The sequence below is a fragment of the Thalia democratica genome, chromosome 1 (genome assembly GCF_965202585.1).
Source record: "Thalia democratica chromosome 1, ktThaDemo2.hap1.1, whole genome shotgun sequence".
Classification (NCBI taxonomy): Eukaryota; Metazoa; Chordata; class Thaliacea; order Salpida; family Salpidae; genus Thalia; species Thalia democratica.
Window position 1 is genome coordinate 89,899,622 of NC_139165.1, and position 14,313 is coordinate 89,913,934.

Sequence of the window (14,313 nt, forward strand, 5' to 3'; positions counted from 1 at the left end):
AGTTAATCAATACAATTGAGCTTTTATAAATTTTCAAGTAACTTATTGAAATTCAAGGAGTACAAAATAATTCAGTTTTTAAACAGCAATTATAAATAGAACATTTATCCCTGAACTTACTTAGTGAGTCAGTTTACAACTACTGATTGCATTATGCTAATAAATACAAAAATTATGTACATTTATGTTTCAATTGGAACTTTTTGGAAAATTTATCTAAAAAGCTTTGCAACGCAAAATCACTCCATTACAATAGATATTTTCAACTTTAAAAAACTATTGTCAATCTACAAACTTTATAAACATACAAACAACTAAATGTCCTACTAAGTAATTTATTAACTATTAAGCGATGCAACTGGCGTTGGAGGAAATTCTCGGCCAGCAATCCGCGCACTCCTTCGCCACTGGTCCGGTGATGGCCGATCCTGAAAAATAGTAAGATTTCAATTTAAAATTTCAGATTATATCAACATTTCGGGACACGTTCAAAATGCACCAATTCGAGAACTACTTAACGATTGAACGGTAAGGGGTAAACACTGACAGTAAAAAAAATAATGTTAAATGCAAAAAGTACATAAAATAAGTTAACAAAAAAAAAATCTGGTGGATTTTGTTAGTATACAAAAATTAGAATACTACTATTCCTTACTAGTTACTAGTTTGAAATTATTTTAATACAGAAAAAAAAACTACCACAAAAATAATAACACACGGTTACTTAAAAAGCTCTGAAGGTCTTTTTAAACGGTGTCAACTTAAGAAACAATCTTTGAATAAAAATTTAAATAGTTGAGCTCTTATGTATTGAGCACTCTATCATGCAGTTTTGTAACTATGTTATAACAAAAATACATTAACATTCAGATTCGATCGTTAAGTAAATATTTTAATTAAGAATTTTTAATAAACATTTATGTTCTGATAATGACACATTTTGTTTTGAACCATGTAATTGTTTCATTAAAAAATTTTAATTGTAATTAAAAATTACTTAATTTTCCTTTTAACATATTTAAAATTTTACAACTTAACAAAATGGGTAAACTTTAAATATTTAAATAAACTTTTAAATATTTAATAATACAATTTAATTCTTTAAAATTTTAAATTGCACTTTTAAAACACTTTTTTTTCTTTAAACGTCGTGATATTGCACAAGTTATTTCTATAATAACAAAAGTTAAATAAACAATTGAATTATTCAACAAAAGTTTTATTTATAGTGTTATTTAAACACTACTGAAAAATTTACAAGGTTTTTAAAGAAATAATGCTTAAACTGGAAGGCACTAAGCCATAAACAAAAAAAAATATTTACTGACAGAAAACAATAAAATATGTATAAGAATTAAAAACATGCTTAGAAATAATACAATTAAGACAAATCAAAAGTCATAAAAAATTAAGAATTAGTTATTGACTACCTGAGCAAATACAGATACATGTTGATTTGAATATAGTAAACGCAGTCATAATATAACATAATATAATATTTACTCAAAAATAAAACGTCAAGTACTCTGAGTTTAACAATGCATATAAAAACAAAAAATTGCAAGTTTAAAACATAAAACCTTAAAAAAATAATATTTTTTGTACAAAAATAATTTAATAGAACAGCTTTAAAGCATATCAGACAGTTATACTTATATAATAAAAACAATTTATAAAAAGTTCTCAGTTACAATTTTTTCAGCAATATATTTATGCCCCGAAAGATGTAAAAATCATCATTGAACTTTCAAACTGTTTTTTATCACATCTGTTATTTAAACTGACATGAGAGTTTAAGAAATATAAGAACTCTTTCAGCTATTAAAGACTAATAAATTCAAGTTGAATTATATTTTTCTTTTATGTTGCAAAAAAAAAATCTCTGAAAATTATCAATCAGTTTGGTATAACTAGATTATTTTAGTCTTAAATCTCAAGCTCAAAACAATTTCGCAAAAAAAAGGCTACTATTAAGAAGATTGTCACTGATTTTTCGGTCTACTTTTAGTTTAAAATGAAGTTGAAGGTATAAAACTGTGTTAAATAGAATTAAACATTGAAAAGATACTGTAAAGCTACTTTAAATTTGTTTTTCAATAGAAATAAAATTGATAACTTTCAATAAAAATATTTATAAGATAGATTTATGTTTCAAATTGAAATTTTACTACTCAACAAGTAAAAATTAAAAAAAAATTCCTATATTCCAGGTTTTGTGGCAATCCTGAATTAAAACAATCAAAATATTTTTCAATATTAAAATTAAATACCTTTCATTTCTCCCTTGTTGTTGACGATGACGCCGGCGTTGTCTTCGAAGTAGATGAAGGTTCCCCACTTCCTCCGGAAAGACTTGGACTGCCTGATGATCACTGCCGGGTGCACTGTTTGAAATATAACGTGTATATTAACTCAGTTTTAACACTGGGTTGATCATACCAATTCGATCATCAGACCACAAGCTTTCGGTAGACTGAGACCGATATCGTCCAGATTGAGACTCATCAGTCAGTCACAACCGAAAAACCTGCAGTCTTCAGTCTGCAAGCATGTAGCAACCATTTGCTAGCATGGATCAGTACGCCAGCATTGTCTTTTGGTGTTCATACCCGAAAGATGAAAAAATAGTAATCATAGCATTTTAATGGTGGGTTACAAACATAGAAAATTGCTTGGACTATTCGGCTTTTGATTTGTAATTTCAAATAAAAATGCCTCATTTTTGATGTCTTGATTTAAACGAAAAACCGTTTGTATAGAAATTAAATGAATTGGACAAAAATAAACGGAAGTAGGGTATAAGTGTCTCAATATTTAAAAGTATAAAGTATCAATACACTTAAATTTCTTAAAAAAACTATTATTAAATACAACACTACAAATGATTTTAAGCATAAATGAACGCCCCAAGCTACTTTTCAGCCACTAGATAAGATTTAAAATATATTCAATAAAGTTAACCTTTCTTCCTCAGTTCGGGTTTGCCCTTCTTGACTGTTGCCAGCACCAGATCGCCGGAAGCGGCCGACGGCAGCCTGTTCAAACGTCCCTTGATGCCCTTCACCGCTATTATGTACAAGTTCTTGGCTCCTGTGTGGGGTGATTGCAGCGTAATTGTATTTACTTATTAGTAAAAATGAGTTATTTGTTTCACATTGCTTTACAAAGTTAGGTCAACAATATACATAGAAATTATTAGTTCATAGTATTTAAGCTATTGGTTCATTGTTAAGAGTGTTCTAACATTTGTATAAAAATAAAACAAATTAAAAAAAAAATATGAACACCTTAAAACTAACTAGTTTGACATAATATTTCAAGTATCAGTTTACCAAAACAAAGTTTAATTAAAACCAAAAACTTAAATCTAACCAAATTAACAATATTAATAACAAAATTATAACCAAGTGTTAAGAGCACAATCAAACACTGCAGAATTAGTTTGAAAATAACTTTGCTTAGTTGAAACAATTGAGAAATATTAAAAATAACTTTATTGTTATTAATATATAATATTTTAATATCATATATTTAAAATTTAACTTTGATAAAATAAAACACAAAGAAAGATAAGCAAAAATAATTAAATGTTGTTTTGAAATACTTGAGCATTAATACGTGTTAAATATTAAACTAAATTGATCTAATATAACTGTTAACAATCTAAAAAAATCAAAACCAAGTAGTAAAAAACAATTTAAAAAAAGTTCTCAGTTACATTTTTTTCAGCAACTTTACTTATGCCCCCAAAGATGTTAAAATCATCATTGATTTTGAAAACTATTTTTACATCTGGTATTGAAACTGGCTAAAAAAATTGACAAAACATAAACAACAGGTTTTATAAACCTTAGTATTACACAAAATTGATTATAAATTTTTAAACTTCAATTGCCACTTTTTAAAACAACCATTTTGATATGGAGAACGTCTAGGTATTTAACCGAAATATTACTATAAACGATAAAGAACATGCAAGATAGTAACTATCTAAATAAACAAACCAGTGTTATCAGCCACACATAAAAAAATATTTAAATGATACTATAACTTTCACAAGTTTTAAATAAATTTAAATAATGTAATTTTGAACAAACCAGTGTTTTCGGTACAGTTGACTACTGCATAAACAATTTGAGAAAAAAAATAACAATATTATATAATTTTAATCGCTTAAAAGTATACTTGTGAAAATAAATTCAACAATATGAAACTCAACTTAATTTCAAAAAAAGAAACAAACCAGTGTCAGCAAAACTGACCGCTGCAAAGTTTTTATTGAAAAAAAAAAATTTACTTAAAAGTTACTTCAGTCAAGTATCAGACACATGTAAAAATAAATTGAACAACACAATACATAAAAATAAAATTTTGCAATAAACAAACAAACCAGTGTTATCTGCACAGTTGACCACTGCGCTCACCGGCAAACCCAAGGTGATGCGGAACTTTCCTCCTACTGCTCCTCCACGTCCTATATAAATATAAGATTTGTTTGCAAAAAGACTGTTTTATTAAATAAATCAAATTTAAAAATTATCTTACAGTTTCACCAGTATACAAATAAATTATAAGTTGAAAACATTCATTTCCCACATACTTTCACAAAAAGTATTTATGAAGAACACTTTTTGTTTATTTTATTTTTATCTAAAATAATTGATTAAATTTTTTTCAATATTTTATATTATATCAATCTTTCTTTAAAACTTGGTCAGTAACAACTGCTTACTTCTGGTTTATAGTATGGCAAAGTAACAGCAAGTGTCTTCAAGAGACAATTAAGTATGGTTTATGTTAAATTTTATAAAACCTATGTTCAAACTTTTGTTAAAAGGTCTGACTTTACTTGGATAAAATATCTTTAAAAAATATTTTATAAAAAAAAGAAAAACTGGCACAGCTTACAACAGACTACAACACAAAGCATAAATTTTAAAACAAGATTTTGAAACAAATTTTTGAAAAAGTTAAGTTTTGCAAAACTTTTAATTAAAAAATAGATTGTTTTTTAAAGAACAGTTAAACATTTCTTAATATTTACAAAATGACTTTGTACCTAAAACACACTTCAAATAATTATTAAATACTGTCAAGTACTTTTTAAGGGTTTATTACAAATTTTTGAAATAACATTAACACTTTTACTATTTGTTTTAATTTTATAACTTAATTTTACTGCTTCTGCTTTCTTTATTTATTTGATTAAAACTAAACACTTTTATAAAAAATACATAAATATATATACAGGTCAATTCGAAGTCTATAAAAAGTTATAAAATATTTTTTAATAGTTTTAGAATTGAATTTTAAAAATATATATATTAAAAAAAGGTTACTTTCTCAAAATTTCCAAAACTGGAAAGTTACAAAAAGTTTATTGTAAAGACTAGAAATAATATTTTGAATATAGTTTTAGCCATGGGGATTCAAGTTTAAAAAGAAAAACAATTCTATAAACAATTAAAAACCTACAAAAAAAAATCAAGTTAAATAAATCCAGATATTATATAAAAATAAGATATAAAAATTAAAATTCATGGCTAGTTTTAACTTGTGACAAGTTATTGATACAAAACAAATGGACCTATTTTATACTTGTTTCATTCTTTGAAGTTAAATCATTAAAATTATGTTTAAGGCTATCAAGGAGGGGGGTGTAAATCAATTTGTTTGCAACTTTATTTCAACTAGTGGTTTTAATTAAGTTTTAATTAAGCTATAAGTTGCTTTTTTCAGGTTTTTCAATACTTAAACTAATTTTTGAGATTTAGCCAATTAAAGTTGGAAAGTTAAATAAGTTCCTTATGGAAAACTGAAACAGAGAACAGCTAGAAATGACTAAAAGATTTTCTTCTCCTACATTTATAAGAAATGCTCATAAAAGTATTCAGAAAAATTTAGTCACAAATGTATTACAAAAAAAGTTTATTTTTGAAATTTTTAGTCAAAAGTTTAATAATTCTTTACAAGAGATTTTTCTTAAAAAATTGTGCAAGAAAAATTTCCTAAAAACTGGAGGTTTTTTTTTTTGAACTGAAGGCAATTATAGTATATAATTATTAAACTGGCCTTACAAACTAACAAAAAGAAATGGTAAAATTAAGTTTACAGATGTCAAAACATATAAAACTAAATCAATTTTAGTTGAAATAATAAAAAGCCGTAAAAGCAACTTAAAGCTTAGTTAAGGTCATAGGGGGGAAACACTTTTTTTTTTTTTAATTTGATCTTATTTTATACAGTTTTTACTAAGCTACAAGATGCTTTTTACAGATTTAAAAAATTCAAAATTTTTTTGAGATATAGCCAGTCAAAATCCGAGGCAACAACAGGATCCTTATGGGAGGCGCAAACTAAAACAGCAAATAACTAGAAACCACTAATTATTTATTTCCTCCTACGTTTTTTGAGATAACTACCTCAAACTTTCAGGAAATGTTCCTTGCAATATTTAGAAAATTCTGTCAGAACAAAATTTAAAAATAAAAATTTTATAACAAAAAAACTGTTTTTTTTTCTGTTTTTTTTTATATAAAACTTTCATTTTTTAAATTTTTAAAAAATTACTTCCGACAGAATTTTCTAAATATATTAAGGAACATTTCCTAAAAGTTAAAGGTAGTTATCTCAAAAAACTTAGGGAGGAGATAAATTTTTAGTGATTTCTAGTTATTTGCTGTTTTAGTTTGCACCTCCCATAAGGATCCTGTTGTTGCCTCCAACTTTGACCTGCTATATCTCAAAAACTATTTTGAATTTTTTAAATCTGTAAAAAGCATCTTGTATCTTAGTAAAAACTGTATAAAATAAGACCTAATTTCAAAAAAAGGTGTTTACCCCTCCCTATGCCCTTAAAACTTCACAATTTAGAAATTAAATTATAAATATTACAAAAAAAATTATTGTATATTATAAATTATTTGTATCAATTCTAAACTTCATTACTTTAAAAATAGAATTATTTATAATTCTAGGATCACCAGGTTTTATAATTACTTGTTTTTAATTCACATGTTTTTCAAAATTTCTTCAACTCCTTTTTTTTAAAGACATGTTTTGGCAACCCAGAATTAAGGTTAAGTTGGAAAAAAAGTGACACACTCTCTTTAGACTGAAAGGTTTGTGACAATTTTTCTGCAAATATAACTTATAAGAATTTTTTTCTGGAATTTGTTGTTAGTGAAGTATATAGAGGGTCCAACTTGTTTTCTTTTAATGATCTAGTAAAATTTTATCTCAGTAATCAGAAACTTTTTACTGCTTAACCAAAACTTTAAAAAATAATCAATAAAAGTCAGTGAGTTCAGTGATTCCTTATTGAAGTCAAAAACTTTAAAAATGTCACTTTTACTATAATTTAATTAACTTTCTTATTTGTTAACCAATCTTCTGTAATATTTTTCAGTATGTCCAATATTTATATTCTACACTCCAATGCAGAAAATATATCTTTATTAAAAGGTATGATTTTTTAGATTTTTATAATGGTAAACTATATATTTTTCTCTTCATTTCAATTATTTTTATTTATTGTTATATTAAATTGTTCCTAAGTTTTAGAGTATTTAGCTCAAAAAATTAAGAAAGGATAGATTTTTAATAAAATTTTAAATTTCAGAGAAACTTAAGGTAAAAAATTTGTGGTTCATACAACATAGTGTCAGAAACTTTTTACAAAAATAATTATCTTTAGAACTAAAACATATTCTTATGATCTATAAAACTATTTTATAATGTAAAATTCAAGCTTTTACAAAAGACAGAGTTGCATTTTTTTTAGTCATAAAAACTTTCTAGAGTCATCCTGAGTTTTTCAAAACTTAAAAATAAAAAGTTTTTTAAATTTTTTAAAAATAGTAAAAATCTGATTATAAAATAAAAAAATAAAATAAATCAAGTAAATCTCATTCAAAATATTGACAAAGATTTTTGAAAAACCTTACTATCATGAACTTTTCATGAAAAACAAAACTACTAGAGTTATAAATCAAAATATCATTGTAAACTTAAGCTGTCCTGTGTCATTCTGAGATTTTGGAAAAATTTCAAAATATCTCAAGTGTCTATAGTGTGTGGCAACTTTGATAAGACCAATGTTAGTTTAAAAAAAAATCTTTGGACTATTTACATAATGCTATATGTTGTACATAACAGGGTAGCTAATGGATTTAAGAAAACTTTTAATGGTTTTAATTATCTAAATTAATTATTAGATTATCTTCATTAAGTTTTTTAAGTAGAAGTTTTTTGTTTATCTTAAAAACTAAGATTGTGGTTAAAAAATGTTTTTTTTTTCATAGAATAAATTAAGGATAGTTAAAATAAAATTAATGGATAAAGAAATACTGCTTGAATATTGTTTAAAAAAACTATGTGTTGTTCACAATTTCTAGAAAAAAATTGCTATAAACTAGCAGATTTACACATGATTCCTGTTGTGTTAAGATCATTTTGAATGATTTTATTTTCAATGTAACAGATAATAATTTTAAAACATGTCAAAATTTTACTTAATTTATTATAATATGACTAATGTTTACATTTCTTAAGTAGATGGCATTTATAATAAAATTTACATTACATTAATATTTTTTTTTGTAATTGATCACTGCATCAGAAAATTGTCAACTTCTTTGATTAATACAGGGTTGCCAACTTCAACTGCCAAAAAAACTACCCTGAGTCATACCGAGTTCTTTTTAAATCTTTTTTCTGCCTCAAGTGCAAAATACTTACTTTTGAATACAAAAGTACATTTTTCTTAAAAATTAAAGGAAGGTTGTATATGTAGCATGCGCCAGCATTAGATGTTCACTAAACTTAGGAGAAATACACTTATTTATGGGCTATGTACACAACACATAAAAATCTAATTACTTTTCAGAGTATACAATTAGAATAGTAAAACAGTCTTATAAAAAATTTTTGAGAAAATATATTTTATTTTTTATTTTCTTTAAGTTTTTAAAGTTCACTATGAATATATTTCTTATGCATTTTTCAACAATTAACCTCAAAATAAGGTTGCCACTGTTTTTTAATAAATTTTCTCCAGGTTGTCAAAATTTCCTCCAGGTTTTTAAAAGTATATGTTTTTTGGTCTAACTATAGTTTTAAATTTAGTTTAAGGAAAACTTTGTTAAATAGTATTACAACAGTGAAACAATACTGTAAAGCTACTTAAAATGTATTTTTTAATAAAAAAGTTGTTGATGATGATAGAAAAACTTTGTGTATATGATAGATTTCTTGTGTCAAATTGAAATTTTACTACTTAACAAGCAAAAATTGTTCAAAATTCCAGGTTTTTTTTGTTGTTCAAAATTCCAGCTTTTTTTCAAAATTTCTCAAATTCTAGGTTTTTTTGCCTAAATTGTCAAATTCCAGACTTTGTTCAACCCTGCTCAAAAACACTCCATTCAAATATTCTTATGAAAAGAACTTTTTTTAAATAAAAAAATAAGATTTCTATGACCAAAAGTAAAAAGACTACATGTTATACTATATTTCAAACTTACTCTTACTCTGAATTAAATAATTCATAATCAAAACTTTTAAGTTGAAATTAGAGTATAAGAGAGATTTAGATTAATTAATTGAAAATTGTTAAACAATATATTTCCAATGATATTTTTTCATTTGACCCTTCCAGATAAAACCAAATGAGTTCTCTGAATTTGTAGCCATTAATCTCATAAGCTAATTTGATTTTTTTAATTAAAAATTATGCACTAGTTACTTTAAAACTTCTAAAAAAAATTTAATTGCAAAAACTTAATTTACCCCAATTGCCATCTAATAGTTAAAATGATAGTTCATGTTCAAGTTTTGAAAAAACTTATGGTTAAGATTTTCTATTATTAACATATTAGAAATTATAATTCAAGTAAGACATTGACAAATGCTTTTCAAACTGCTTTAAATAGTAACAATTAAAATACTAATACAAAAATAAAACTTTTCTTAAAATTTAGCTAGTGACATTTATTCAACAGTTGCAATTTTTAACTAAATTACTGTTTAATTAGTAAAATTTATTTGTTTATTTTCTTTGGAAAAACTATTAATTACATTTATTTCTATAATTTCAATTTATACATTACAATATTTCACAAAAACAAACAATGGTTGGAACCATCAAAAAAATCAGTCTCAGTTGTACAAACACTTTGAAAAGATTTTTTGTTTATTAAAAAAAAAAACATTTTCAATACTTAGTCAAATAGAATCTATTTTTTTAACAATTCTAACAATTTTTGTTTATCTAAAATTGAATCCTGTCCAGTCTTTAAAATCAAAAGAGGAAGACTACTTTCATCCCATTTTGATTACAATATTTCAATAAAATTTTGTATATCTCTTTTATATCAATTAAACCATGATAGCTAAAAATTTTTTAATATAAAACTAAAAAGTATACTTTTAAATGCGTAACAGTTCTCTTTAATATAATCATGAGTTGTATAAGTAAACTTTAATTATTATATTAAAAAGCATTTTATGCACAAATATATTTTTTGAAGAGTAGTTGGTAGTTCTCAATCAGAATAAATAATATAGTCAATAAAGTGATATGTCTGTAGTATGTGATTGCAAGTAAAAAAATAGTTAATAGTTACAATTCAAGTTTACACTTAACAAAAGTTCAAACTACTTTGAGAAATCACAACTTACTTACATAACAAGCATATTACAGAGTAAAAACAAGAAAAAAATATATAAATCTTTAAACCTTAAAGTTAGTTATTGTTTAACTTTTCAATTGAAATTGTCACTTACCTCTCTTACTCATTGTAAATGTTGTAAATTGACTTCAAACAATTTTTAATGTACAATTCTAAATGTAACTATTGGTTGAAAATATTAGGAATAAAATTAAGTTCACTGTTCAAAAATTCAACGAACCTGAAGATTAAAATCTAAAAATTTAAATTTGGAATAACAGACTAAAGCTAAGAATGCAAACAAAAACTAAGAAAAGTAATTTAAAAAACAATAAATTAGAATCTTGAACCATAAATATTAAGCACAGTTAGTATATTTAAGATTGAAAAGTTCTTTATTGTTTTAAAATACTAACTATTGTAGTGGTGTACGAGTCGATAACCGAAAGGTTCCTTAGTACATCAGGTCCTTATACCAAACTTTTTGAGCGCTGTTTTTATCGTTCAATAAACAATATTGTAGTAAGATTTTTTTTTGTTAAGGGGTTAAATCAAATAAATTCACAACTATCATCTCTAATTGTTTTAATTTATTATTTTTTTAAATATTTTAAACCTTAACAAATATTTAACTCTTGACGAGCTCTATTTTTTTGGTCTCATTATTTAAAGGTAATAGTTTATAAATATATGCCTTTCAAATGCTATTTTTTAAGAACTTAACTGTTTGTAAACTGTCAGAACTCAAGAAATAAGAATTCTGAACACTGAAAAAATTTTGTTTGTTACAACTTTAAATACAATTATCGAATTATGAAGCATTTTTTATATTAATATGATAACTTTAAACAACAGTCGAAGTATTTTAAGTTTTTTTTATCTTATTTTAATACTAAAGCTTTTTTCTTTTATACGGTTATGCACCTCGTCTTGCATTACTCATTACAAAATAAATATGTTTAAGAATCGCTCGATACAAAAAATATTGTTGTATAACAGTTCTGTTTTAGAAACACATTCGTAGTTGGCTACAAAATAATAGTTTTAGTTGTTAAATATTTTGCCTTCGCTTGTCATCATCGCTGAGATAGGAATCAAAACCCGTGACTGCAAAAAAAAAAGGAAATAAACAAAAAAATTTTATAAGCAAGTTATTCAGCATTATTTTAAATTTACTATAAAGCATAAAGACATTAGTTAAATGAATAAAACACCAAAATTTATACTTTGCTCGAGGGCATATTTTCAGGTAACCGGAAATAAAGTACAAAACGCTGGACTTTAATCTAGTGAAACATATTATAGTTTAATTTATAAAATAAAAACTAACAAAAGTTAATAAATTATTTTTATTAGACTCTCAAATGAATTAAGTACATAGTTAAGGTTTTAACCTCACGATTCTGGATAAGCGCTCTTACTTATTCATCATGTGTTTAGTTTTTTTATGTTTGCTTGGGAACCTAAATCAGTTCAAATAACATTTTGGCTTTTATCCTACGAAAAATTAAAAAATAAATATGCTTTTTGGAAATTTATTTGATTTTATTTTAATGAATTTTAAGGAATTTTTAGTAAGAAAATATAGTTTACAAAGAGCATGTAATCATTTAAAGTATCTTTTGTTTGGTTAATATTGTTTTCAGTGTCAATTTAGATGTTATTGATTATTTTTTAAATGTGTCATAAATAACCTTTTACAAGGTTTATTAAGACTAATATTTTTACTTTTTTCATTACTGTAAAAAAAATTATCATGTTGTTGTGTTTTTTTTTGAGAACCTCTTAGCTGGAATATAAGTTTCAGTTATAATAAGGTTGTTATTTTTTGAGATTTTTATATAAGGGTAAATTATTCATACATAGAAAAAAAATCCAACTAAAGTATATAACATTAAAGCATTTTATAGTTTTCAAAGCATGCTTAAAGTAATTTATATTTCTTAATTGTAATGGTAAAAGTGTAATCCTAAGTGGAATTTAAAAACTTTTTATTAAAACTGTAATTTCTTTTCTTTTTTAGACCTATTTAGAATATTTGTATGCAACTAAAATGGGTTTTTGATAACCCTTATAATTAGTAACAAAAAATGTGTATTTTTCTAGTTGTTTAGTGCAGAAAATATAGCAAAATATTAATTATAACAGTTGGTAGCACAGTTGCCAGAATTTTATAGCTATTTTTGCCCTTATATAATTTTTAATGAAAACTTGACATACAAAATATTTTAACCGTTTGGTATCTCCCAAGAGCTAAGTTTGACTTACTTTGAATATCAATGAATGCTTAGCTTACTATTAAAAAGTTATAGTATAGTGCTTTTCTCACAAATTTAAAGTTTATGAAAGTAAACTTTTTCATTACTAAATACTTAAACTAAAGCCTTTGCATTAGAGCAGAGCAAATTCCTTTACTATTTTTTAGGTGATTGAAAAGCTACTTTCAAAAATTATAATTTTTTGTTTTTAAAACTAATAATTATTTCTAAATGGAGAATTTTGTGAGTTCGCATTCGTTAAATGTGCAAGTTATGAGTTTGCACTGCTGCTTAAGCTTGCATTTTAAGAAATTGTGTTAATAGTATTTTTTCTATTTTTTGCTAAGTAAATTAGACTTGAAAACTTTTTTATAAATGTAGTTATTTTTAATTCATTAACTTATATTTAATATACTTGAACGAAATATATTAAAAAATATTATGATACAATGCAAAAATTACATTAACATTAAATGGTCTAATCGACAAAAACCATTCGCTAGTTTGCAGTTTTAGCGATATTTTAAAACTAAATTTATAAAAGTAATCAATACTTATGCTTTTAAAAACAAAAAATTCCTAAATACTTTTGTTTCTTTATTAAAAACTTACCTCATTTGTAAAAAATATTGCATTCAATATTTACATTTTTATCAATACCTAAACTACTTTACATTACCTTTAACATTTATAAGCTCTCAGTAAAAAATAAGGCTTTTTCATAGTTAACATTTTTATAACATGTGAAAGTCATGTAAAAGTTTTAAATGGTTAACTTAAAAAAAAAAAATTAAAATTAACCTATAGACACTAAAATATATTTAACAACAACAGTATACATAAAAGAATTTTTATTTAAATTTAAGCTGGTCTTATAATATTTTTTGTTCATCATAACAATGAAAAATATAAGGATTAAAGCTATTGAAAATAGATACTTTTATTAGTACTTATTAAAACTGAATCATAGAAAATAGAATTTCCGATTAACGGTTATTTTTTATTGATTATTTTTTAGATTTGAAAAAAAATTCAAATGGTATAAGTTAATCTACAAAAAACGCTTTAAAAAAGACTAATAAAAACTAAAGCTTTTTTACAAATAAAAATCAAAGAAAAAGTGATTGTCAATATATAAACTGAAATAGTTAAGAAACAGTTTATTATTTGTAACTTAGCAGTACTAAAAAGTGTGAATACACCCTAAAAACAGTAAATTCTATTAAACAATGAAAGATACATAAAAGCTTTATTTTTAATTTGAAGCTGGTCTTATAATCCGTTATGTTCATCATAAAAATGAGAAAACATATGGATTAAAGCTATTTTAAAAATTACTTACATTGGTATTTATTAAAATTATTTAAAAAAATTTATGTTAATTACAA

The 14,313-nt window shown here is 24.2% G+C and overlaps 1 protein-coding gene across 1 annotated transcript; it reads right to left on the reverse strand.

Annotated features, from left to right (window-relative positions):
* Window positions 1-205: 205 nt before the first annotated feature.
* LOC145849259 (large ribosomal subunit protein uL14-like) lies at window positions 206-10,842 on the reverse strand. Its single transcript, XM_082954404.1, has 5 exons — window positions 10,783-10,842; window positions 4,391-4,474; window positions 2,962-3,090; window positions 2,271-2,384; window positions 206-428 (listed from the first exon to the last, which is right to left on the reverse strand). Exons 1-5 carry the CDS (start codon window positions 10,793-10,795, stop codon window positions 346-348), a joined length of 423 nt encoding a protein of 140 aa, XP_082810530.1. The 5' UTR covers window positions 10,796-10,842; the 3' UTR covers window positions 206-345.
* Window positions 10,843-14,313: the final 3,471 nt, after the last annotated feature.